Source organism: Indicator indicator, chromosome 4 (assembly GCF_027791375.1).
Source record: "Indicator indicator isolate 239-I01 chromosome 4, UM_Iind_1.1, whole genome shotgun sequence".
NCBI classification, from domain to species: Eukaryota; Metazoa; Chordata; class Aves; order Piciformes; family Indicatoridae; genus Indicator; species Indicator indicator.
The window spans coordinates 8292479-8320266 of NC_072013.1; the positions used below are offsets into that span (position 1 = coordinate 8292479).

The 27788-nt window shown below is 39.6% G+C and overlaps 1 protein-coding gene across 1 annotated transcript in view; it reads right to left on the reverse strand.

The window, feature by feature from the left end:
• STARD9 (StAR related lipid transfer domain containing 9) overlaps positions 1-27788 on the reverse strand; it is a gene marked incomplete at its 5' end in the record, with an annotated part of 99855 nt that overhangs the window by 22907 nt on the left and 49160 nt on the right. The window contains 13 exon segments of the mRNA XM_054400225.1: positions 631-1114; positions 4812-5002; positions 12054-12101; positions 15657-15757; positions 16755-16837; positions 18344-18481; positions 19387-19438; positions 23075-23254; positions 23938-24012; positions 24822-24899; positions 26099-26196; positions 26591-26791; positions 27009-27106. Coding sequence (XP_054256200.1) covers positions 631-1114; positions 4812-5002; positions 12054-12101; positions 15657-15757; positions 16755-16837; positions 18344-18481; positions 19387-19438; positions 23075-23254; positions 23938-24012; positions 24822-24899; positions 26099-26196; positions 26591-26791; positions 27009-27106 — 1827 coding nt within the window.

The following is a 27788-nucleotide window of genomic DNA, read 5'->3' on the forward strand; positions in this document are numbered from 1 at the left end:
GATATCCTAAAATATTTCTGCAACACAAAACAGCTGGATGCTATGTGGCATAGCTTAGTATTTAGTCTCTGTAGGCTTAAATAGATGCAAACAAAAGGACAGTTCTAAGTCACAGAAATCCACTCAGCAGAGTTAGCTATGTCCTGCCTCTAAGACCATGCTCTGATAGACACTCTGGCATCCCAGTGTTTTAGCATCACATAGAGATGTTTATTTAGCTTGAGAAAGGCCAACCAACCTAAAAGTTCAATACAGATTCACCCCAATGTCACAAATATTCTGAAGGAAGGATCTGGCTCTTATAAATATAAAGCTGTGCAAAAATTAGTACTTACGAACAGTTTGAACAAGGTAAGAACAAGAGTTAAGGCAGTTGTGGAAAACATTGACAAAGAGGTGCAGAAAGGCTCTAGAGAGAAAGACCATGTCAAAGAGAGCTAAGCAGGGAATGCACCGTACAGATTCAAGGAAAAAAAGGCCAACAGCTCCAGCATGACCTTCAATGTGTTCGCAAGTTTTGGGGTTGTTCCAACACATTGAAAGGCATTCTGGATTATAGGTGCCCACTGAAAATACCTCTAATTTCAATTACTTTTGTAAGTTCAGAGGAATTGGCAGATGTTAATTTACCTGGGCACCTGGGCCAGATGTAGGTTACAGCACAAATGCTTCCTGTGCTGCAAGGTACTTGAACCCAGTGACCTTCTTCTCTCTTGCAACTGGTGATCTGAAGAGGATCCTACAGCAGTATTTTCATTTAGGACATGAGATTGTTTCACGCATTCTTCACTGAGACAGCAGCTGGCTTCCAGCTGCTCAAGGTTTTGCTTGGCTTCCAATAACTTCTGCTTCTTGACTATCCTTTCCAGCTGGAATTTGACCTTTTTTCGTCTTATGTTTCTTTCTGCCTTTTTTAAGGAGTGTCTTCGCAAGAGCTCCAGCTGCACCAGTCTCTTCTTGTTCTGCTGTAGCAGGGAAGGGCAGGTGTCCAGCCCAAGGGCACTCTGCACCTCAGCCTCTGCATATAGCGTGGACTCTGTTTGCACTGCAAACTCCCTCTGCTGCTGCTGAAGGGCAGCCAGTCGTTTATTCTCATTTATAAGCCACTGATGGTCTGTAAAAGAATAAAACCAAAACACAATTGAAATAAATGAAAAATCATAGGAAAAGTATTGTTCTTTGCTGTCTTGTTTCTTAATTTAGTTAGCCTTGAGAGCTTATCTGAGAACAGAATATCTATGCGCGTAGGACAGAGTCTTGACAAAGTATCATCTGACTTTGAGCTAGAACAGAACTAATTCTGCTCAGTGATTTTACTTTACAGCTCAGTCTCTTCTAAGTGACAGCACTTTCTGAAGTTAACTGCATGTTTTTGCAGGCCGTGTCTGGTTTTAGAAGTGATAAAGCTCAATGTTTATAGTTACCAACGAGGATCAATATGTGCAGAAAGGTTCTTTCTTATATCTGTGCCTGTGCAGAACACGTTTACTGTTAAATCTAGGGTACCACATTGGAGTGCTGTAAGTGAAATGGTCATAAAAAAGGAGGAAAAAGTTGCACTTGCAGGGAGGAGTAGACAGGACAGGTGGTTCAAATCTCACCACAGGGTATTTCCATTCCCTGTATGCCATATTAAGTATAAAGTCAAGGGGTCACAAGGGTTAATCCCTCTTCATCTGTGGCTCATGTCTGATGGGGACTCTATTCTTCTGACTTTGATCCCAGTTAATGAGTTTCTGAATCCAGTACCTGAATTCCATTCCCATCTCCCACTGGATGCAATCTGAGACTTTCCAGTGCCCATCCTGCAGCATCAGAAGTGGCATGACTACCATCAGGGAGTTCAGTATTGGGTTCGCATACATTTAATTCTTTTCTTATTAATATTATTTTTTCTTTTTATTGCTACTGTTTCATGAAAGCTGTTTTAGGTTTTTTTCCAACTGGTAAGTCTCTCTCCCTCATACCTTTTCCCTTCTGACAGGAGAGGGGTTCATGGAGAGTATCTATCAATTGCTTAGTGGCCAGCCCAGCCTCAACCCTTGACAAACCATTTAGGGAAACGATTATCACTGCCGCATTTAACTGATAACCAACGGCCTCTCCACTGGGATAGGGACTTGGGTAACAACTGCAAGATACAAGCAGAAGGTGGCCTGATACAGCTAAGGAGACTGGTTGTTAAGACCTTGTTTGTAAGCAAAAAGTAGAACACATTTCAACTTCTCAAAACTTACACTCAAACATCACGTTAGTTTTGTTGTTAAAATACAGTGGAAGCATTAAAAGGCCCGAGTGCTTTTCAGACAGGGTGTATATTCACAGGAGTGAAGTACCACCTGATTAGCTTTTTACTGTGAAATATGTTACTACTTCTGCTTTAATTATTCTGATGTCCCACATTAAACTGCAGTATGTGTTACTTAAGGAGTGACGGTATGTCCACTGACAGCAGAGTTAACAAAGGATCTACAAGAGTGAATGTGAATTTCATGCACACACTAATGAGCTTCTGGCTAATGAACTCCTACCTTTCCCTGACAAGTAGAGCATTTCTCAAAGGACTAAAACTTTGTAAAGTACTTCTGTCTTACTAGCAGCAATTTTTTTTTTTAAGCTTGTCTTACCTTCAGTCTGCAGTCTTTTACTAAGGCTAAGAATTAAGAGGTGTAAGTCTGATATGATAAAGAAGGGCTACTCACAGCTCTGCACGGTTGAGCTGCAAGAGAAGAATTTTGGTCTGTGGAAGTTTCCCTCAAGTAAGAAATGATTTGTGCATAGACATTATCAGCATCACTTGCTTGGTGAGTACTGATCCTGTGAAACATACTTCATTAGTGATCCCTACCACAGTGAGTCCTCTGTCCTCTTTTGGTTGGCAACTCGGCACACAGCACTTGCACAGAAGTAGGAATTCTAATTCTATGGTTACTGTACAGATAAAAAAGCAGCATCTTAGTCATTATTCTAGTTCATTTTTCTTAATAACATTTTAAAGTTTCACATACAAAGCTGTTTTACAAGTCTGTTTTCCCAGATCTGTCCTCTTTAGCATGTTTTAAGCAAGCACAATGTTTGGCAGATAAGTGTTTCCCTGTCACAGAGCTGCAAGCTCTAGGACACTAATTAGTATCTGCTCACAAACTTGCCTCTGTCAGGACCTAAGACACAGAGGGTGCAGAAAACATGGAGAACTTTGGTGGGTTTCCAAGTGAAGAAATGTATTTGGCTAGCAAAAACTACTTGCTTCGCTAAGCTTTGCATGAACACAACCATCAGAACTAGATGGAAGCAGAGAACAAGTCTACAGGGCTTTGAAATAAAGGTATTGTAGCTGGCACAACTAAAAAGAGAGCAGAGTGCATAAGTTTGGGTCTGAAAAACTTCCAAACATTCATTTTTCTTCTTCTAGGAATCAATTACTTTGTCTTTCCAAGTGACAATGGTGCCTTTGTAACAGGCATACTTTGCTTATTAAGAAATCTGTATCAAATAATTAATTAAAAGACAAGCTAGAGAACACTATAACCAGCCAATTTCAGCCATTAAAAAGGTATGTCTGAAACTTGTTAAGGGGCAGCCCAACTCTACCAAGACATCTCAGTAAATATTTTTGCCTGCATGTAAACAGCACCTCTGGCAGCCAGGAGCCACTGACATGTAAAAAACACTTTTCCAAACATGCTGTGGCTCCACCTTCTGACACAGCTATTTGCCATTTGAAATCTAGTAACTGACCTGGCATGACGACAATCTAGTATTCTTGCATAATACTGTAGAACTTAGTACAAGTAACTCCTGTTTCTTCTTCTAATCCAGTCTTGGTTTAAAATAAATTTGGCAGCGGAGGATGCAGTACTATTAATTACTGTCTTTATGGTAAATAAGCCCCACATCTTATTTTTAGTCTTAATTCTTTGCATTTCAGTTTCTACTGAAGAATATCTGCATACGTTTTTCTTCATACTGTAAAAGTGTGTGTAAATATTTACTACATAAAAGCCAGTTAAACTCTCTTTCCTTTAACTGGGTCTGAGATTTTAGCTCTGAACTTCTGTGTCCCACCTACCCCTTAGATGTGTTTTCTTTGTTTTCATTATTTAAAGCATACATAGTAACCACAGAAAATTCAATTTGAGATGTGATCTTACATCATGGTCCTATTTTTCCCAATGAGTGAAATTCTTTAAAAGCAGATGAAAATGATGTCACCTCTAACAGTACAGACCATCAATGAAACATTGATGTAGAGACTACCATAAGTGACACAGATTGCTGTCTTGGAAGTGCTGCTTGGCTCCTGTCGTGTCTTGATCTTAGAACAGTTTCTCCTGCAAGCTTATGGCAGGAACTGCCAGTCACCTCAGTTCCTGTTTCTCGTAACAGTTCATTGGATGAAGCACAGGTAACTTAAAACACAACAGCAGACTGGGTCTACACTGCAATAAGGCAGAGCTGCATCACAGACATGATCAGAACAAAGCTGCAGGGAGGGAGGACAGAGAGCAGCTTGGGAGGCAAGAGGCTCAGTGCCACCAGGCAGTGGAACACTGGTGTTGTCCTTCTCAGCAGTGACCTGCAGAGCTAATTAAACAGTGCTGCTGGTGCACTGTGAAGGAGGTGCTTTAGTCCTGTTAATCAAGGCTTAATACCTGTCCTCAAGGGAAAGGCAATGGTAAAAGAAAACTAGTAATAAGCCATAACAGAAGTTCCACCCATAACACAGAGCATAACTAGGACAAAAACATCAAGAAGATAAAAGAATGAAATAATTGAAAGGAAGTGAGAGAGAGGAAGAGGCAGGTACTCACTTTCTTGGATCTGCTGGTTGATTAGTGCTTGGTCATTTTCTAGTTCCCGTTCTGCCTTAATCTGTCCTCTCAAGATCTGCTGCTTTAAATCCTCAACGTAGAGCTGCTGTTGTTGAATTTGTTTCCTGTGGAAAGCTTCCTGGTCTCTCAGTTTCTGCTTGTATTCTTCATGCACAGCATCTATTTCTCTGCTGTTGGAAATGTTGACAGTGAATTTAAAGCAGAAACAAGTACCAAAACATGTGTAATAAGACAAGTCATCTTACTAAAGCAAAGCAGACAGCATTCAAGATAGTTTTTTGACCAATAAGGATGCATTATGACAGACACTTGTGATGTAAAGTAGCTGTGTATATGCATGTCACAGCAAGTTACAATCATAAGTATCATAAATGCCAGCAAACATGAAAGCTCTTATGGTTTACCAGAAAATTCCACCACCAGAAATACTACAGCATAAAGAATTCTTAAAATTTTGTCACTTCATTTGACTGTAGATCTTCCAAAACTGAAGTTGTGGAGGGGGGTTGCTTATATGTTATAAAATTTTATAACCACTATATAGGATATTTGTCATCCAAGTACTTCAAAGTGCTTTCCAGAAATGACAAACACTTTCTGTTTTCAGAGCAAAAATCTCCGACCTAGAAAGAGCTGCAGGCACTGCTGAGATTACACTGACAGTTTCTGGCAGGAAAGAATTTGATCACACATGGATGCCACAACTATATTAGTTTGCTTCTATATTTGTAGCAGAACTGTGATCAGAACAGTGACTAACCTGTGAAAACCTGCCTTAGGCTCCCCAAGATGTTGGGTTCCTGATTGTATGCCAAAATTTTAGACAGAAAGAGTAACAGTCACAATGTTGCCTATATTTAACGTGATCCATGATAATATTCAAAATACATTAATCCTCTGAAAGGGGATATGTATTCTACCTGTCTACACATAATCATCAGAAGTTCTTCATGTCATAAGTTATAAATGTGATATATGAACTTTGCCTGTTTTGTTTCTAAACACTACATGGTTATGTTTAACCTCAGAAAACTAAATCCTTAAGACTTGAAAAAAATTAATATATTTTACTCATTAAGGAAATTATGTATTTGTTATGATGCATTTATTACACTTTTAAATACAGAAAAGGTATAAAACCACTAAGGACACCCTGAAGGTCAAAAGAAAATAAAAACATTATTTCAAAAGGGAATGCTTTGGACACACTGTGTTGTTTGTAAAACCACGAGCAATGCAAGGTCATCTCTATGAAAAGAGCTGACATCTCTATGCCAAACCATAAGCATGTGTTCAAAGCAATCATTTCTACAGCAGCAACTTTAATTCTGTGTGCTAGATAAGCAGACAAAAAAAAAACCCAACAAATCAGCAGCCAAGGCCTTCTGGAGTACCTTTACATGGAACATAGATTTCACTTTCTTAGGAAGCAGTGGGAAAGCTTCACTACATTGAGAATCTTCAGGCTTTTATATTTTATATATTATTGTGACTCTCTTTTACTCACCTGAAGAAAACGGAGTTCAGTTGGTTTTTAGCATTTATGGAATAAATGGTGAGAATAACTGATAAATAATGTCTTCTGTTTGATTGTCTGGCATGGCACAAGCAGTCAAATTTTGCTACTGTCATCTGCTAAACGGTTTGTGTCCGTTTGGGACCCACAGGAACAAATTACAAGAGCACGCAGCTCCCAGATCTATTTGTCCTTGGCTCGACTACAAAGATACCAACAATTTGTGATTTGCAATTTTATTCTTTCACATAAACTTTGGTTGACCCCAGGAAACAGGAGTGGGATGCCTCATTTCTCATTCAGCTGGAGTAGGTCTGAATTGATACTTCATAGCAGCACTAAAATATTCATAGGGCCACTACAAATCTCCAGCTCTTTCAGCATTTGTAATCTCACCAGCTGCTGGGGGACAAACTCAGAGACTAAAACCAGACTGGTTACCTAAAGAAGAATCACCTTTCAAATACAGTATTAAAGGTGAAGGATCTTGTTTAAGAAAAGCTCCCATTCTTTTAATTACTCTGAGGGAGGCTTTCCCTAGATGTGGCTTCCAGGTTCTCTCCCATGTTTTCCAAAGGAAATATAATGGAGCAGCCATATAAATCTGGAGGTTAAAATACTGATCTGAGACAAAAACCTCTCTGAAAGACCTCTGTGTTTTCACATACTTGGACTGCAAGGTCTTCAGAGTGAAGTCTGACTCTGGATGCCCAAGTACTAAACTTACCAGAACCTTGTTGTCAGCTGAAGCCTCTTGCTGATTACACTAAATCTAATAAACCTTAACAACTGTAAATGTGAAGTCTCTGTACATATTCTGATGACAGGGTAGTCTTTAACCTGCTTTTCTAACAGGTAACTTTTTTCCGTGGTGGTATGAAAGCTGGAAGATGTGAGTCTATATTTGTTATCAGTCAATTGCATGACCTTGAGCAAGTCGCTTAGTCTGAGACACATGTAAAAGAAGCTAAGTACATTCATCCAAGAGGGATGATGAGGATCCACTAGCACTATCAAATATCAGAAAGTATCAGAAGAGCTGATTTCTATTAATTTCTCATTATTAACACCATTCTGTATGAGACTGAGGAAACTGAATAAATCATTGCCAATAAGGCTGGAAAGCAGAATAAGATAGAACAACACGCTAAGAACTCTTGTTCAGTTACTGCTCACTAAAGTTAGATGAAATAAAAATCCTCTTTCTGAATGTGTCCTAATCATGACTTTTAGCTCTCAGCCATCCTTTCCATAAAATTTACCTATCAGAGTTCAAACTGTTGAAATGAACCCCAGAACATTTAAGTATGTGAAACAACTCAGTGTTGCATTTCAATGCAAAGACCTCACAATGCTTGCAGAGGTGGTTAGGTAATGCCTATTTACAGCTGGGAGAGGGTCACAAGCTCTTCCCATCCTTCCCAACAATGCTGAAACCATCCCACTCACACGTATTATAAAGCATTAGAGAATGAGCAATGCAAACAGTGCACATGGACAAATGTGGTTTGCTGTTCTCAGCAGCACTCATGTATTCCCACATGTGTGCAGTAATGGATTTTTTGCTGAACTAACATGAAACTGCAAGATCCTTTCCAACAGGCATGTGTGTTTGCACACAGAGCAGAACACCATGCAGGCCAAACTGATGTTATTAATCACAGCTCCACACTATGACTACACTCCAAAAAGGCAGAGTATAGAGGCATATCCATACTTCACTTTAAACCTTGGGGGGAAAAAATGCAAAACCACAGCACAGCAACCATTGCACTATTATTACTGCTTTTGTTCAGATGCTGTAGCTAGTTGATACAAGTCTCTCTCTCTAGGGTTAAAATTTCTGTAATAAAAGACTGTTGTTGAAAGATACAAATTGCAGTCCTGCTGCTATTCCAGGGCCTTTCTGCTTCATCTAATTTTTAATAGCACAAAACAAAAAACAGGCAAGGCAGTAAAATAGGTCTGAATACAGGGGCTGAACATCAAACACCTTGTTATGCAGTTGTTCCGTAAAGATGGTTTTCTCAAGCAGAATGAAAAGATAATGCAAATTCATGCAGAACTACTTACATAAGAGTATTGCCAGAAGATGTTTTCCCTCTGTCTTTGAGACTACTGACTGTGAGAGCAAAATGACTGGCTGGTTTGGGATACATCTGTGTCTCTCACAGAAACTGCTGAAACCATGAATAGGAGTAAAAACACTCCCTTTCTGCCTTCAAAAGTGTTAAGTCAGTCACATCAGCACACTCTTGCTGGATTGTAAAAGTAATACAGCAAAGTAAACTAACAAATGATGTGACATTGGCCCAGAAAGAAAATAACAGATTCACACACACTTCATAGCTAAATCACCTCACACACAAATTAAAGAACAGTTTATGTAATACATCTTTGAATCAAACTAAAGGCAAATACCTATCCCAGTTAACATAACATTTAGCTAGATTTCTTAATAAGTAGATGAGATCACTCACTGAATTAATCTGAAAAATCTTAAATCAGATGTAATGTTAAAATTAGACTTCAAATACCATGAGATAGAGGATTCACTGACCAATTTCTGCTGTTGCTTGTATTTCTGCCCTCCCACATAAGCAATCTACTCTCAATATAGTTGTAGTAGGAAATAATACAACGTCAGGACAAATATACGACAAACAGCTCCATTTCTGTAGGTACCAAGGCATACATAAAATCTTAGTTACACAGGATTGGCATACTCTAGCAAACAGAATGTAAAATAAGCAACCCGGCACAGAATTTGATAAATGCATGCAGATTTCCAGGTGTACCAAATGCAGCAAGAAGTGGTGACAGTTAACCCCTCCTCCATGTAAACCTTTAAAAACAGCAAATAAAATTACAATGGCAGAAAGACACCAACCTTAGAACTAAAGATAATCACAAATTACTGAGAAAATGTTCATATTATACCAATGCTGCTGGATTCTTTTTCCATCTCATTTTTCTCTCCACAAAGTTTGCAGGATGCATGCTAAATGAACCATCTGTAAATCCACATTTTTTCCAGCCTGTTTTGTCGTCAGCTCTCTGGGATCCTATTGTGCAATTCTCCTCCCCTCTTCCCCAAACACTTCTGCTGATGCAGAGGCTGGCGGCTGCTACAGCATAATGCAGTTTTCAGTAACTATGGCAGCAATAGCTCAGTGGTGAGGCTGAAAGCATTCTGCAACAAAATCTCAAGGCTCAAATAGAGGAACTCAGTTGAGAAAAAACATTGTTGCTAAAGGCTGTAATTTGCCAGTTTTCCCAAAGGAAATATGTCAAGTCAGCATCCTCACCCTCCTGCATGCCTAGTTCAAATCCATTTTTCTTTTCTTTTTTTTTTTTCCCCAGGGGAAAACGAGTTGATAACAAAGCAGGGAAAAAAAGATGTTGGCAAGGCGTTTTGCACCCTTGCAAATCCCAGCACTGAGAGAAATCACAAGCCAGGGTTACAATCCTATCCACTGATACACAGCCAGCCCCACTCCATCCTCCCCGCCTCCACCTTGTGCCCAATCCGGGGCCCTTCCCACAGGGCCCCAGAGCATCACAGAACAGCAGGCACCGCGCAGCTCCACAAGATCATACATCTGCTTCTGCCTAGCACAGAGCCACAAACCTCTCCCTTCTCCTCCACGAATCAGAGTGATGAAAAAGATATGAAGAGATTGTACTGTCACCTCCTCCAGGCTCCTGAAAGTGATGCTACTCACACTATTCATAGCAAAATGTTGGGGGAGGTGGTGGACAGGAGGTGGGATCCAGAAATCAGTCAAAACAGCCATCAGAGTCAGAAACCTTTAGAAACTAGGGACCTTTGGAAATGTACACAATCCCTTTCACAGAAGTTACCACCAGGTGAAATATCATTTGAATTTTTGGTTAGATGGCCTACTTCCAGAAAAGAAAACACCTGCAATTTTTTTTTTTTGGGTTGGGGGTTTGCAGAAGCCTCCTCCTTTGTTGTTGTTTTTTTTTGTTGTTGTTGTTTGTTTGGGGTTGGTTTGTTTGGTTTTTTTTTGCCTAAGCCCCCCAAACAACACTAAGGTAAGGACTTACTTCAGGCAACCCTTTCAATACACTTCTGAAATAAACCTGTCTCTGACAAGGAGTCACATGAAATGACACAGCCACATGCTCAAGTAAAGTTCACTGCAGCCTTGCTAAATTCCAGTTTAGCTGGAACTAAAACCTGTCACAGGTTTTCCCTTCACAATTCCAGTTATATATCAAATCAATCAGTTCTCCACTACACAAGATTTTGCTCTGAGTTGTATAGGTGCTATAACTGACAGCGTGCTGCTTCGTGAAATGAAATATGTGAAGGATCTTTTAGGAGCTGCAAAAGATTTCTTTACCTCATATTTGTAGAGCACTTTGAAATTCTCAAATGAGAGCTGTTAGTAGGAACTCAGAATATTATTTTTACAAATATGAGTTGGATGTGTTAAGTATACCACAGTAGAACAATAATTGTGTTGTGTTCTCCAGCATCAGATGTCATAGGTGTGGACCCTCTTTTCTTCCAGTTCAGTAAGATTTCATGGATCTTTATAAGATTTCCTTTCCTCCCCAACCCCCACCCCCCCCCCAGCTTTAACAGTGTTGGTATGTTCAAGGAAAGGGAGCTTAAACATGCTTCAAGCAGCTAAAATTAATTTGGTGTACTGCTATGCCACTGGATTCTAATGGAACAACTCCAGAGTTTTTTCAAACTAGTAAGAGAACAAAATCAGAGTTTATATTTATGTGCAGCATGGTGTTAAGGCAATGAGAGGAGCAAGAACTTCATTATCTACTTATGTGAGATGATGCCATCATATGACGACTGATGCCAGTCACAAGCCTTCTGTGTGTTTTCTGGCTGACAACAAACATAACTTTGAAGTGCTGGGGCTCTTCTAAAAAGGATGTACAAGCAGCCCAGTAAGAGTGCAATGAATCACAGCCTTTTCAAGAGAAGTTTCATGTCTAAAATGCTAATATTTGTATGCAACGGTAGAAATTTATTTTCTTTCTCATTTCTCAAAATATTCTAACATGCAATTAGAGGTTGAAATGGTAATTCAATCCATGAAAGGCAGATGAGAAAATTGCCATCACACTGACACAGCATGGAAGATAAGGCTGAAAACAATCATTACTATAATATATATGTTCATGTTCTGAAATAAAAAAATGTCAAAGAAAACTAAGTACCATCAGTTCCTGAGTAAAGAGTGCATAAATCCATGGAAGCCAAATCATTTCTGAATGATTTTTGCCTGCAGGACATCTTTTTAGACTCTTCCAAAGGTGTTTTCTTTTCACCAGAAGAAAACCCAAATTGTCCAAGGAATTTTCAATATACTAATGACTATTCACAGTACCCATTAGTCACATCAAACATAACATGCTTTAGGGTTCTTCTGTATTGCAACCTGGTGGCAGTTTCAGTCTAAACCCTACTCTAGTCATGGCCTTAAAATATAGCTTAAAATATAGCTTATAGTATGAAGAAAGAAGGTGGTTGCAGAGATTTTGCCTTTAACTCTTGTGCATGTACAGATTCTTGTTTCAATACAACAAAAATCAAATCAAAGCTCGAAGCCCAGTTTGCATTTCTTCTGGAGGAAATCAGCGTGTCACAGGAAAAAGGCAAAGCTAGAAGGGCCAAAAAGCTTAGCACGATTTAGACACATTGATATTCTTACCTTGGCTCAGGAGAACATTTCTTTTCTTTACAGTTTCTACATTTTTGACTGCAAAATAAAAATAGGAAATCATTAAATTGTTTAAAAGAGAAGGAAAAAGAAGTTCACTGAAGCCCATTATACACAGAAATGTTACTTTATTTTACAGGAAAGGAAGACTCTAAGATGCACATTGCTAGCTGCTGAGAGAATATCAAGAACTATCAAATGAGAGGAAAGAGAAAGGAGGGAGACACACACACATAGCTTATCCTGTTCTTATGTTTTCCTGCAACCATCTCTTTCTGACAGAGTTAAGAGCCTGCAGCAAGTGGACTCTCTACTGATGAGCAAATCTCCATAGACCACTTAGTCCTGTATTACTGTTGGCAAAGCACATCAGACACACCTTTTAGTACTTGAGATTGACTATTCTTTACAAAATCTGGACATTTGAGAAACAATATATATCTTGTTTTATTTTTATATTATAGATATTAGACTAGATGTCTCTATCATAGCCCCCTCCATGAGCAAAACTACCTGTCTGGACAGAAACACAGGCTTACTGGCTTACTGTAAAGAAAAGCTGGTGGATCAATATAGTTTACCTTTGCCAAAAATATTCAAGAGGAAAAGATGACCACTGGATTATGTAAAGTGAAAGACAACTACTATCAGACATAGTTTACACCTCATTCCTGCTAGAGACGGAGACTGAAATAAATCAGGCAAATGCAACACCATAACACTTTTCATTTTCACTGCATTAACCATTTGAAACACTCTAGGTAAGTATAAGAGCAATATTAAGTGATGTAACAGGCACAGTCTTGTCCAAGTGATTAAAAAATTATTCGTCACAAGAAAATCTGCTACCTGAACATGGTCTGAAATAAAAATCAACCAGGAATATTTTTCAGTTTTGTCAAGTCAAAGAGGATGTGCTGGTTTGGGGCTAGACAGATCGTCTCTTGCCCCGAAAGGGACAAAAGAATGAGACTCACACAAACGGATTGGAGAGTGATGGAAAGTTTAAATGGAAAAGCAATTGGTGAAGCTACAGAGAACTACAAACCACAAAGCATAGTGACAAAGAGTATCCCAAAGCGTACAGAAGCCCTCACAGAATTCCCAAAGGCTTCCCAATCCTTCCCTTCTTCCCACCTGAGGGTAAACCCAAACCCCCCAGGGCTCTTTCTTCCCCCTCCTGCTGCTAGGCAAGTCTCAGGCTGGCCAGGTCTGAGACTGCCCCCCCCTCCATTCTCCTCCTGGCATTAGGCCTAGACAGGCCTAAGAGGCCTTGAGGATACTCCCCCGGCATTACCCGATAAGAGAGGACATCTCCCAGGGGAGCAGAGAGGGAAGAAAGAGGAGGAGAATGACTCTGCAGATGGCCTTATAGGGCGCAGGATTTATGGGTAGAAATACGCCGTTTCCTGTGTCCACCTCTGTGGGTGAGCACCCAGGACACCAGAGGTGTATCTCATGCGGCAGTGGCAGGGGGCACCCAGCCTAAACTGCCACATCCCACCCCTTATTTCATACCCATAATTCCTGCACCCAAAACATATCATCAAATCAGAAACAACTTTCAGATGACATGTCTGGCAAAGTCCAAGTCTCCATCTGGGCGTCCTTCCAAAGAGTCTCTCCCTCGGGCTCAGGTAACAGTTCAGTCCAGCTCTTCTCCCTCATCCTGTGGAACCTCCCAGCAACGCAGAGTTCATTCTTCTGCACAGTGAACTCTTCATGGATCCGATGGAGCATCCTGGCCACCTGGAAACAACCTCATAACTTCTCAATCAAGCATTTCTCCATCCACTCAAGCGGCATGTTTCCACCCCTCAGGGCAATCGAGTCTGAGCAATCAGGCTCCTCAACTCGACTCCTTCCACCTCTTGCAGGCAACAGCACGCTGAGACTTTCCAAAGCTGCACGGACGTTTCCCAAGCCCAGTGCTGACCGCTGCCAGCCGCGACCCGAGGCTAATACGGATGCACACCACGCACAGGCACACCGCTCCCCCTGAGCGTACGCATGCCAAGGCATGGAGGCATCCGGCTACACAGCCCTCCCCCAGAGAGGGAGTGGCTGCACTGCAACCCACCGAGAAGAGAGGCGGAGCCAGGTGCTAGGCGCCATTTTCGGAGCGCGTCTGAAAATCAGGGGAGAGATAACAGCGAGAGCCGCCGTCACCTCTGCAGCCGCGGTACAGATCCAAACCGCCGCCACCCCTCGGGCCACAAGAGCGGCTTTTCCAGCCAAAGCTATACTCGCTCCCTGTGTCCTTGGAAGCAGCTTTTGAACTGGAGCCATCGCCCGCCTCCTTGAGTTACGGGAGCCATCGCTCACCGCCCCGCTGCTGTTAGCCCCCACCGCCGCGGGACAAGCCGACCCTGGTCTGCTTCTGACTGTTCCTCCCCCTTCCTCGGCTCCGCGCCGCTCTGCTCGCCGCTGGCGCCGCGGGGAACAGATGGGAAAGGGGCAGGCACCGCATTCTTTGTCATTAGACAAAGCCTTACTTTAAAATTCTTTATGATTAAAAAAAAAACAAAGTAACAGCAGTGATGTACAAAATATAGCTCAGTAAAGGAACAAAATTAAATACCATTTTGTACAGAAAGGTATCACTGCAGTGAATGAAAAGAAAATGCAGAGATTAGACACATTAAAGAGAGCACATAGGAATACACTATCCAAGGTGGAAAGGAAGCCGCTTGACTAGAAGTATGAAGAGATGTTCAAAACTGCTCATAAAAACAAGATGAGATACTTCCTCTGGAAAGAGAGTAAAGATTCCCAGTATGTTACCACACGCAAAACACTCCAGCAAGAAGCAAAACTATCAACAAGATGTGAATGAGAAGATGGCTGTTTCTTGCCTTTAACAGGTCAATTGAATGAGCCAGGCTGAGAAGAATTTTAAAAAGATAAATAATTCAATTATATTTAATGCTTTAATATTCCATTAAGAACTGAAAACCAGGAGATATGTTAACTCATTTTCCTGATACACATTAACCACTGTCTTCATCACATCGTATCTTTTCAGAAAGAGTCTGCCAGGAAAAGCATACAGTAGACACTATGACTATAAGTAGCTCTCCAATGTTTTGGAAGCAGCCTGTGCTGTATTTACTGCTCAGATTTTTAAAAACAGAGAATCACAATAGCTTTCTAAGATGAAGGGCTCAACTGGGACTTGAATTAAAGGGAGTTTATGAACAAGCACACCTTCTGATTTCCATAAGAAATTAGCAAGGAAGCTGAATTGGTAATAGTTACCTTGGCTAAATCATCTAGAAAAGTCCATTCTGTGCACTGAAATAAGAATATTGTAAAAACTAAAGATTAGCTCTTAAATCAGAACAGTTATAATGCAGACGTGCAAGTGAACCGAATTAAAGCTGCCTGACAGTCACATCGAAGGCATTGTCTTGATTTCACAGGGGTGAAATATTCATTGTGCTTGGCTACCATAACCCTGTATAATAGTCACTCAGCCAATGCATTTTCTTGGCTACTTTTATTTGATAACCTGAAAACATGATGGGACCTATTCTATACACAAGTCCTGGCCATAGACACCACCAGTGTTCGTTTTTTTTTTTTTTCACTTACTTGTCAAGAGAAGAAAGGATATAGTGAGAATGGGTACAATTTCCATCCAAGTTGAGCCAGTCCAAAGCTCCACAACTCAGAATGGGTGTGGTTTCATTAATCTACAAAACACACAGGAAAACAGGAAGTAATACATCAACCCAGGAGGTTCCAAGTTATCATTAATACTACCGTTGCTAACTACTGCATGCAATGCTGCGTAATACCTCCCATGTGAGTTTATAATCTCACTTACACTCCTGTTTAGGCTTTCATAATTTGCAAAATTGCTAAGCATTTGTTACTGAGTGCAGCTCTTCTTGTAGCTCTGTTTTCATGTACTGTGTCTTTCATTAATCAACAAATTAAGAAAGAAAACAAATGGAAGTTAAGCCCTTTATCTCAACTACAACAGCGAGCTCATAGGGACAGTTGAGCAGACAGTATAAAAACATTGCTTTATGAAAATCCATTTTAAAAGTTAGGCTCTTTCCAATATCAGTTGGTAATATGGTTATGTCCTAAAGCAGAAAATTTACATTCTCTAAGTCAAGTTTTTCAGTTGTATCCTATGTTTTTCAAACGTTATTGGATTGGCTGATCAAATAATATCTTGTAGTAGTTAGTTCCTGAGATTAATATACCAGGAAATATTTTGCCCGTTTCTGATGTATGTATCGATTAAGTGCTTTCAGAGTCAACAATACTCAAGCACTTAATCCCATGAATTTTCCATTTCTCCTATTTCTCCTTTCCATTACCTCATTTAGGAGACAGAAGATAATTCAGAACACTATCAAATGCAGAAAGATTCTTAATTGGTCTTTTTGCTGCGTCATTCTGCTTTTGTGTTTCAATCCTATTGTAGTCATGACTAGAAATAGGAAATACTAAATTATTCAAGGGATCTGCACCATCTTTTGCTAAGCACATCTGAAAGAAGCACTAGTGGCCTCCCCACAAGAGGTTTAGTGTCATTACAGACCATTAGATGGAGGAAATTAAGTGAATATGATGATGAGAAGAAATATTATCTGTATCACGCTTGCTCTAAAGAAGGAAAATAATTAGGAAAACCGATGAAGAATTAGGAGAGAAAAATAAGGTTTTAGAACTTACTGATCTTCTTTGTCTTAAGATAGCAGCTTCTGCTGGGTGATTGAATCTAAATTTATGAGACTTGCCCAGGACAACAAGGGCTCCTGTGAAAGAAAATTAAAATTACAAATCTACAGAGACACGATTCATCAAGTGGTTAGAATTTTGCAGTTTCTTAACTCCAGTGTACAAACTACAGAATAGACAAAACAAAACAGAATTGTGTGTTAAAAAAAAAAATTAGTATTTTGCCCAACAGCTTTCTGAATGACACAAAACAGAGATCTATTTTTCAAATTTGCTACTTTGGAACAGCACAGTTATCGTTCTGCAACAATAGCATCCAAGCAAACTAATCTGGGAGGTCTCTGCAAACTCCACATAACAGTAAATTTCCTCTTTGTAGTAAAGACCAGCATGACTTCATATTAGAAGTGTAACCAACCCACTACCAGAGACTTGGTTTTATGCTTTTTCAGAGTTCAGATGCCTGCAAGATTGTTGTGGGTTTTTTTGTTTGTTTTTTTTGTTTTGTTTTGTTTTTAATTTTAAACTACCTGAAAATAAGAGAGCCTGATCCATTTGAACTGAGCTCATTCACCATAGCATGTGCCTCAGGGCCTAAGCACCCTCTGCCTAACCACACTGTGAAAACATGGAAGGTGATTTCAAGCACATTATGTAATCGCCAAAACCTCCCACTGATGGCTTAGAGCTGGTTTCCACTGCTTTCCACTTCAGTGCCTCTGACTACTGGTTGTACCTCTTCAGGCAGTGACAGACTACTGCTACCAAAAAGGGTCTTAATTGTTGTTATCTATGTCTTCATTTTACTTTCTATGAGGTACTTGCTTTATTTGTTCCAGTCTGGAAGCTTTAACTATGGATGTGTGCTGGTTTGGGGCCAGACAGATCGTCTCTTGCCCCCGAAAGGGACAAAAGAATGAGACTCACACAAACAGATTGGAGAGTGATGGAAAGTTTAAATGGAAAAGCAATTGGTGAAGCTACAGAGAACTACAAACCACAAAGCATAGTGACAAAGAGTATCCCAAAGCGTACAGAATCCCTCACAGAATCCCAGAGGCTTCCCAGTCCTTCCCTTCTTCCCACCTGAGGGTAAACCCAAACCCCCCAGGGCTCTTTCTTCCCCCTCCTGCTGCTAGGCAAGTCTCAGGCTGGCCAGGTCTGAGACTGCCCCCCCCTCCATTCTCCTCCTGGCATTAGGCCTAGACAGGCCTAAGAGGCCTTGAGGATACTCCCCCGGCATTACCCGATAAGAGAGGACATCTCCCAGGGGAGCAGAGAGGGAAGAAAGAGGAAGAGAATGACTCTGCAGATGGCCTTATAGGGCACAGGATTTATGGGTAGAAATACGTCGTTTCCTGTGTCCACCCCTGTGGGTGGGCACCCAGGACACCAGAGGTGTATCTCATGCGGCAGTGGCAGGGGGCACCCAGCCTAAACTGCCACAGGATGAAACCATGGTGCTAGGCAGCAGTAGGAGACTGAGAGATGAGTTTCTCAGATCTGCATGAGTTCCATAAATCCTTGTCTCTGAACTCCAAAGTTGATTATAAGGCAGCATTCACAGAGAAAGCAAGCCTCACCTTGTGACAGACGACACGATCCAGTGACTTCACATCCATTTACAGTGCAGTGTGCACCCTGAACTGGTCGCAGTGTCACAATTCCACAGTTGTTGTCTATCATGCAATGATCCCTTTCAATCCACCGCCCCTGCAAAACTACAATGTACAGATTTGTTTTACCTCATCTGTTGAAGGGGTTGGGCTTCCACAATTTTCTCAATGAAGTACCACACTCTGTTTGACGCTATGACTGCATATTTCATATCTCATAGGACTATGTTATATGCAGAACAAGGAGATTGAATTATCTTCTTTGGTTGCTAGCCAAGTACCCAATCACAGGAAAAAAAACCTTATTTCAATGGAAAAAGTGAGATTGTTCTTCTGAAGTATTTCTAGTCCTAGAAAACTATGCACTTCTTTCTAATCTGTGAGTTGACGAGCAAATTATTTTATTGTGCTGAATTTTCTTATTGCTATTATAGCATTTATTGTTTGTATTTCACTAAACTAATGGCAGAAAATAATCCAACTTAACCAATTTTAAGCAGAAGTAACCAAATACAGGATTCCACAAAGTTTCCAATTTCAGTATAAAGTTTCAACATTCTATCATAATTTGTAGGGCTTGAGATTGACTGTTAAAGTTAAGAGCAAAAATGAAAAGAAACGAAAAATATTCTGAATCATTTTATGTCTAAAATACTCTGCGCAAGTGTTGAAAAGCATTTTCAGTCTTGTGATCATTTGTGCCACTAATTTAGGATAGAACATATCAAGATTTAAATACTGGACAAAGGTATTTTTAAATGTTATGTGTAGCATTTCAAAAGTAGGATGAAAATTATTAAGGGATCTTAACTAGGTCAAGACCACTGACTTTTTGAAATCAAAAAATAACTGAAAGTCTTCAGGCAACTTCATTATTCTCTTATACTTACTGCCTTCTATAAAAAGAGCTGACAAAGAGAAACATTACCTAGCTATTACACACGACAAATGAAAACCTCTTGGTTTGACCTGATTATATCAAAAAATAATTTGTAATATCATTCTCTTACCAATATCTTGATCTTGGTCTGAATCACTTCTTCCAATTTTGGTTGTTCCTTCCTAAAACAAACACAAAGAACTAAATTAAATGTCGGTTACAGAAAGTGGATTATATATGATAATTTAAAAAGCTGTGGTACAGCATCTCAGCAAATACCTGAAATAAATCACCTCTGAATGACTGAACAGTTTAGAGCAAAATCTGTTTACTACTTCATACTACTTCATCCTGTTGTCCCTCACAGTGATGCAACACCTTCTTACCCTGCAACTTCTCATATTATGACTCCAGTATATGAAGCAACCCTCACTGGATGATTTTTGGACTGTGCTTGAGATAAACATTTAGAATACAAACACATGTTCTGATGTTTTAAACCTTTACAGGGACACGTATAAACACCCATGCAGGAAGAAAGAAGCTGTGCAATGATTGTTCAGTTAAATAGGCTTTTTGGATATAAAATGTAGCAGAATTCCTATTTAATTAGGAACTTTATCATAGATTATGAAACCTTCAAACTAACTACTAAAGAAAAACTTATTTTCTGAAACTTAAATGACATTTATAAAAAGTCTTTTTAGTGATTATATTATATGGACAAGTTCCCAAACTTGAAGATTGAATAATTTCAAAGCAAAGAACTGTCTAGGAACCAAAGACTCCAGAACAAGCAGGCTCAAACCATACTACGGGCCAGAAGTGGAAGTGAGACAGCATTGTATGGCACAGTTCAAAAAAATCAATAGAACAGAGTCATTTAATCAATACTATGAGGGAAAAAGAAAAAAAAGCAGCAATGATTTTATCACCTGTCTAGTATGCTCCATTACCTGTTCTACCTTTTTCCTTAGGAAAAGAAAGCAAGATCATTTCACAGCTCCAAAGAGACACCATACGTGATTATTGTAAACTGACTAGAGAATGCACTCTAAAATTACTAATTCTTTTAGACACATTAAAATTAATTATGGTCATTAAAATACTTGATTTTTGTATTCTAATTAGAATAAATTGAATACAGTTTGTGCTCCAATCATATTATAAACTAAAGATGAAGCAAGAAATAGTCATCAGAAGCCTGAAGACCAAGAAAAGAGAAGCTATGCATTACTGTAAGATGATGCAGTTAAGGGTAACAATGGGTAAATCACAGTGGGTTTGTGCATCGGAGGGAAAGGGAATGGTTACCATTCTGTTCCTCACAGAGCTCAGCTATCTGAATCAACTAACAGAGCCCTGCTCTAAGCCCTGCTGAGACCCACCTTGAGAGAGAGGCTCAAAGCTCGATTGTGCTCACTGTCCCTGCTTTAGAGTAATCAAGTTACAAGCCAGCCTAACATTCAGCGGGCTCAACCACTTTTCCGTAACTTGTAGAAAACCCATGATCCATGTGGTTTTGACTCATCTACACAATCGAGTTAGCAACATATATTTTATACAAAAAGAAGCAAACCAACACCTAAAAGGCCTCTTCATCATTTTTTTTCTTGACTAAGCAAAGAAAAAGGTGCTGTGATTTCAAGAGATATTTCTTTCCAATGTGCTGAAGTAACTGGTAATACAAGTTAATTCAGGGAAGGATATTACAATAGTACTGCCTCATGAATTCAGAGTAATATCCCAGTTAGCAGAGTGATTCTGAGTGAGTTGAAGCACAACTGAAAATTGCAGCTGAGGGCATTAGTACAGACAGGATATAAGCAAACTAACTGAACCTAAAGAAGATGACACAAAAATACCCATAACCCAGGCCCCATATCGATTTAATTCTCTCATGAGCTGTTACTGTGCAAATAAATTAAATACGCATACTCATTCCTAATTTAATACTGAGTACTCTATGTAAAGAAACAGAAAGATAGATGTCTCAGATGAAATGACTGCACAACTTTACCTTACCAGATTGCAGGACATTTTCATGTCTGTCACAGCACTTTTACATCATTACACTGTTCCAGCAGTGCTTTGTGATTAAGGGTAGAATCCCCAAGGCAGTTACAGAACCATAAAGAATAAGATTGCTTTCCCCCTTCAGTTTCGGGAGTACTCCAGCTCTCAAAAACGTTTGTGAAGTACATCTTTTTCTAAAATAATGTAAACAAGCCCCTATTTTTAAACAATGCAAAAAGGTCAGTTAAATTATAGGGAAAACATATTTTTGTTAATGAAAGCCAGGGGAAAAAAAAAAAGAGAACAGAACTTAATAAAGAAAGGTTCTTTTAGTAAAGGTACAGCATTGATCAGTGCAATTAGTACTATGGAATATCAAGAGACTAAACGAGTAACACAAAGTTTATTCTACACGATCTGAAAATAGCTGCTAAGAGTTTGCTCTAGACATACATTGCAAAGCCCTAACACAAAAGGAATCACTAATGTTTTACCTTCTTGCTGTTCAGATGAAGGTAACAGACACCAGAGTCTAAAAGATGCAAAGCACAAAGAAAAGAAAAGGTAGCATCTAGGAGCAAAGAAAGAGGGAACAAAGATGTTAGTGTTACAAAGAGACACTAATGACTTCAGGTGAGCCTTCAAACTAGGTTCCTCCATTACAATGAGTATCTTTAATTAATTCAGGCGTTGTCAGAATTAGTATGTGAAAATATTTGCTGCTTCCAAAATGGCATATAATGGAAAAACAATTAAGTAGTAGCGATTAGTTTTAATAAATATTTCATGTTAATGTAGGATTGAGTAGTTCAGATTTCACATTGACCAGCACTGGTCATTACTCCCTAATTATTACCTGGTACAATTTCTTTGTCCTTGAATGAAAAAAAATAGAAAGGTTTCTCTTTTGATATGATAAAAAACCAACATGATTTTTCTTTCAAATATTTCTTGTGGCTCTTTAACAGGAAAAACAAAATCTTGTGTCTCTAACCTGTAACAAGTGCCACAAACCTTAGATTTGGATTAGGATATTTTATTAGACAGACACATGATTTTCAACCATTTTTTTTTCTGAGTGCATTCCTGTAGAGGTCCCCATTCATCACTCCTTTACACTAAACATCAATACTTTGGTGAATTGCATTCATTTAAGTAACATGAAACAGTCAAAGTCCATCTTAGCACTGACTTATTAAAAACCATAAAATAAAAATCCCTTCAAACTATTTTTGTAGCCACGGATACCACACACTGCGACATAGAATAACACATAAAATGGTGGAAATTTTCATGGCGAAAACCTTGCCTGAAATGAGCAGCTACACCGTTATCTGTGTCTTGTGGGCTGTGGCCTTTACTTCTTGATAGCTGTTATAATGCCACCTTCATAGAATCATAGAATCAAGAAGGCTGGAAGAGACCTCAAAGATCATCGAGTCCAACCTGTCACCCTAAACCTCATGACTATCTAAACCATGGCACCAAGTGCCACGTCCAATCCCCTCTTGAACACTTCCAGGGATGGTGACTCCACCACCTCCCTGGGCAGCACATTCCAACAGCCAACCACTCTGTGTGAAGAACTTTCTTCTCACCTCCAGCCTAAACCTCCCCTGGCGCAGCTTCAGACTGTGTCCTCTTGTTCTGGTGCTGGTTGCCTGGGAGAAGAGACCAACCCCCTCCTGGCTACAACCTCCCTTTCAGGTAGTTGTAGACGGCAACTTCACCACTTTCCATTCTCAAAGAAAACAAATGTTTTCAAATTCAAGGCAAAAATAAACCAAGTGACACTATCCTACCCTGAGATGATACAGCACCACTCCTGTGCTGAGGATATCATCATCCATGGCCATTAGATGTGGTAAACTAGAATCTATTGTTACTCCAGCTTTTTCTTTGTTGATGTCCACGCTGTATTCTTCCATGATGGCTCTCCTGTCTGTCCATTTACTTGTCCAGTCTTTGGTCAATTGCTCAATCTTTAAGAATAAGAGAGGAAACTGTTTAACAACTAAGCAGGCTAATTTTTCTCATACATAGATTTCTGAAGAAAGAACAGCAGCATTTTTCAGTTAGTGGATGCAAAATTCTTTTCATCAGTTGCAATGCAGGTGTATTTCTAATCCCAGCACATTTGCGTGGCAACAAAAACACTGGGTAAAACCAGTAGTGCCACCTGCTGAAGAAGACTCATTCCCAAAATGTCAGAAAGATATATGATCATACTAAAGAGTTATTTTGTCTGGTTTCAAGCAAAACTTAAGATCTCCAAAACCTTTCAAGGCAAACAGCGACCAAATCTTCTCAGTAATTTGGTGACTGCACAATAATTTGCTCTGAATAAATTGGAGGAATTTAATCTTAGAAGAGAGGCTCTTTATGATGAATTACTGTGCTATATTACAAAGTATTTCCAACAAAGAGTAGATTGTGCAGGCTTAGTAAGATGCAATGGACCGTATCGCATTAAGGACACAAGACCATCATCACAAATTGGTGGAGAGCACCAAACAGGCAGTAAGGATGGCAGTTTCCTGCATATTGAGAGCAACAGGAACGAATTAGGACGAAAACATTTTCACTGTAGTGTCAGAGCTATGGCAATGCTATCCCCCCCGACCCAGTAAAATAGGAGAGATATGATCAAATAGATCATACACACCTTCATTTCATTCTGAAACACCAGCTCGGTCAGATTTCCATCCCTGTCGTCACTCCAAGAAGGACTGGAATTCCTCTGTATAAACAGGCACCAGGATCTGCATGTTAATTTCCTTATTCACAACTGGCAGGTGTGTTCTTTCACTCCAGGATTTTAAGGAGAAGGAAAGGTAAAATTCACAGACATTTGATGCTGCCTTTTGGTATCTAGTCTACACCTCTCCAGCTATTGCACGTAAGTTTTTGTGAATAACTAAAGGGCACTGACAACTAGACACTTCTGTGTAAATAAATCCTGGGCTGTAGTTCCACTTTCTGTTTGCAAAACACGTTCTCCATGGCATGGAAAACCAAGACACAATTATTCCAAAGGAGAAAAGCATGGCATATCAGCTGTATTGTGAGGACTCAGAGATGTTCACAAAATCTTTTGCGGGTCAGATTGTGCAGGCTGGGTAAAACCTCCAAAATACTGTTGAGGTCTATTAGTTCACTTCTTTGGGAAAGAGGAGTGTAACAAGTCTGGCATGGAAGTTACATCAACGATTAATATTTTGGTGCTTTTGTATGCCTACAAATAAAATATTTCTATTTCATGATATTCTAGGCAACAAAACAATCTGACTCTATGAAAGACAGGCAAGGAAATCCCTTCTAATCATTGCATAACTGCTTGTACTTCACAATTATAGATATAATGCCAGCAAAAGCAGAAATTACAGAAATGTTGTTACCCTTATAATTATTGTAAAATCACTCAGTTAACAGTTTAGCTTCCTTCCAGCTACAAAAAAACATGGAAAGACAAACAGTCAAGACAAAAACAGGCTATTGTAGCTACCTAAAGCACCATCAGAGCTCCAGTTGGGAAGTGTTCCTACATACCAGTTCAAAGCTCATCAGCATAGTTTTCAATCTATCAATTTCTTCTCGCAGTTCCCTGATCAGTTTTACATTTGTATCCTGAAACATTGAGAGGTACATGTTGGAAAAATCCTTCTTTAAAATAACTTTGCTTCTGAAATCAGCTGTTTCAAGAGCCAGGGGAGAACAAGAATACTCTAGCAGAGGCAGTAACAGAATCTCCCCTTACATACTCTACCAGCTTTTGACTTGTGCAGCCTGCACAATGGAACAGGTCAATCTGCCACATAGCCAGAGGTTCATACCTGCAACAGGCCTATTTTGTGCAATGAATGAAGTTGGGGTTCTTTGGCAAAAAATGTTCCCAAGTATTTAAGTGCTTCATTTTGCATACTGAAAATAAGACAAATTGAAAATATGGAGACTACCTTAGGCCCAGCATATGAACTTCTGAATACTTGATTCTGGCAGAGTTCATTTAACATGCTAAAAGGGTTACACACTTAGAGTAACAAGTTAAATAGTGATAATAATCCTAACATCAACTCTGACAGCATTTAGAATGCAGATATAAGGTAAACATACATGTCATAACCTGTGTAGGTTAAGGACTACCCGTCCTACCATAGAGATAAATCATCCTGTCCTCAGTCCAGAGCTGTTTCAGCTCAAACCATGACAATAACAGAAGAAGAGGAGGAGGATTGAAACTCAACGGGCAGAGATGAAGAATGCGAAATTGGTGTGAAAATATAAATGGTTTAAGCTCCAGGGGATCCAGGATATAATTTCTGTCTTATTGAGGCTCCTATTTATCACTCACAGTATCACAGTATATCATAGGTTGGAAGGGACCTCAAGAGATCATCAGGTCCTGCCAAAGCAGGATTGCTTAGGGTAACCTGCACAGGATGCATCCAGGTGGGTTTTGAAAGTCTCCAGAGAAGGAGACTCCACAACCCCCCTGGGCAGCCTGTTCCAGTGCTCTGTCACCCTCACTGTAAAGAAGTTTCTCCTCATCTTGAGGTGAAATTTTCTATGTTTACGTTTGAACCCATTGTTCCTTGTCTTATCACTGTGAACCACTGAAAAGAGCCTGGCCCCCTCCACTTGACACCCACACCTCAGATATTTATACACATTGATGAGATCCCCTCTCAGTTTTCTCTTCTCCAGACTAAACACAGGAAAAAAAAAGAGGTATGAATTTTATTCGGAGAGCAGATCGACCAAATATTCCTTAAAGAGTACACACAACAAAAAGGAATAAGAATGAAAAGCAGAACTCAAGACCTCACCTCATTCACTCTGGGCTTGTTAATAATATTTTTGGCATTTGAAGCATATCTCAAGGTACTCATGGTCTCGTTGTAGCTAGAGCTGGCAGGAGAGATAGCTACAGACAGAAAACAAACATAAACCAAACACTATATTAAAAATCAATCAGATTAGCCCATCACTTTTTGAAAAGGTGAATTTTTTCAAGTCTTGGTTCTTTAAAAAACAAAACAAAAAATAACCTAAGGGATCTCTCAACAAGCTCACAGACACACATCCTCTCAAGATTGCATTCATAATTGAATAAATCACGTGAAAGCTATGACCTTGGAGAGGCTGTTAAGCTTAACTTCATGCACAATCACCATGCCTTTTCATTTCTTCAAGTATCCCATGAAGTATTTATGAAAATCTTTATAAGGACAGATTCTAAGTTCTCTCACTGCTGCAGAAATGTATTTTAAGGGAGTAACTTCACACAGGTGTTAATAATGAATAGAAACCAAACTCACTAGCAATCATAATGGTCTTGGAGTTGCCCCCCAGACTGTCCTTCAGAAGCCAGGTGAGGATGGAGTCCCGGTATGGGATGTAAGCCGGTCGCCTGGCCCCACTGACACTGCCTGTGGAAGGACTATCCACGTGACTGCTCTCCCCTTCACTTGTTATGGTGTTTATGCTCTGGCAGCTGCTGAACATCTGTGAATTTTGTGCTGAAGGAGAAAAACCACAGAGCTTAGGAAAGGGGTTATCATTTTCTCTCATGGCTATTTAATTTTCGTAGATGTCACTGCGGTTTATGAAGATGCCACACAGCTATTCTGTTTAGCTTTTTGTTGTAAATATAGATAAACATCAAGACACATCACAAGGTGAGCAAGTCCTATGCTTTTATCATTGCTCTTCTATACAAACAACTACTGTGCTTACCTAAAGTGGAGATGACAATTCCAAGTGTAACTAGTGACTTGTTAATGTTGGCACCTTCAGTAATTCGATCTTTACAGTAACTGGGATCAGCTCTTTCACTATAGCACACAGGCATGGAAAAAACAAAGCAAACCAAACAAAAATGCTTAATGATTAACACACAATCAATATTAAGACATTATGTAATTTCCTGACACAGAAGAAAACAGAAATTGCAAGCTTTGCAATTAAAAAAGCCTATGCTTTGAATACTTTATATTGCTCTCTAGTTCAGAAAGTCCAAACAAATATGAGCAAAGGGCATTGGTGTAAACTACTGTTAAAACCCAGCAAAACATAAATTCAATCTTGAATGTGGCAATAAATCTGAATTAATAAACTAAACCCATACATTTCACAAGTCTGCAAGGGCAGACTGGCTCAGTGCAAAAGTCTGTATATCCTCTCTACTGCTTCCTCTGCTCAGACACTCATGGTGAATTATGCTCTTGAGAAAGAAAAATGTCCTGTTGTCTAAATGCTCTATAACTCCCCAACACAATCTCCATCTTTCTCTGTCACATCCAGCATAATCACATGTTCCTCACTGAAATGCATAGCTAAAATCAGAGACTTGACAATTTTTGGAACACAAATAACATAAACAGTAAGGTATGAACACTCCACTCACTACCACTAGGAGAAATACATTCTTTTTTTGTGCCTCTCTCTTATCAAGCTCAGATTTGACAATTCCACCAATAGCTACTGGAAAAGCCACTTAATAAGAATACAAGGTTG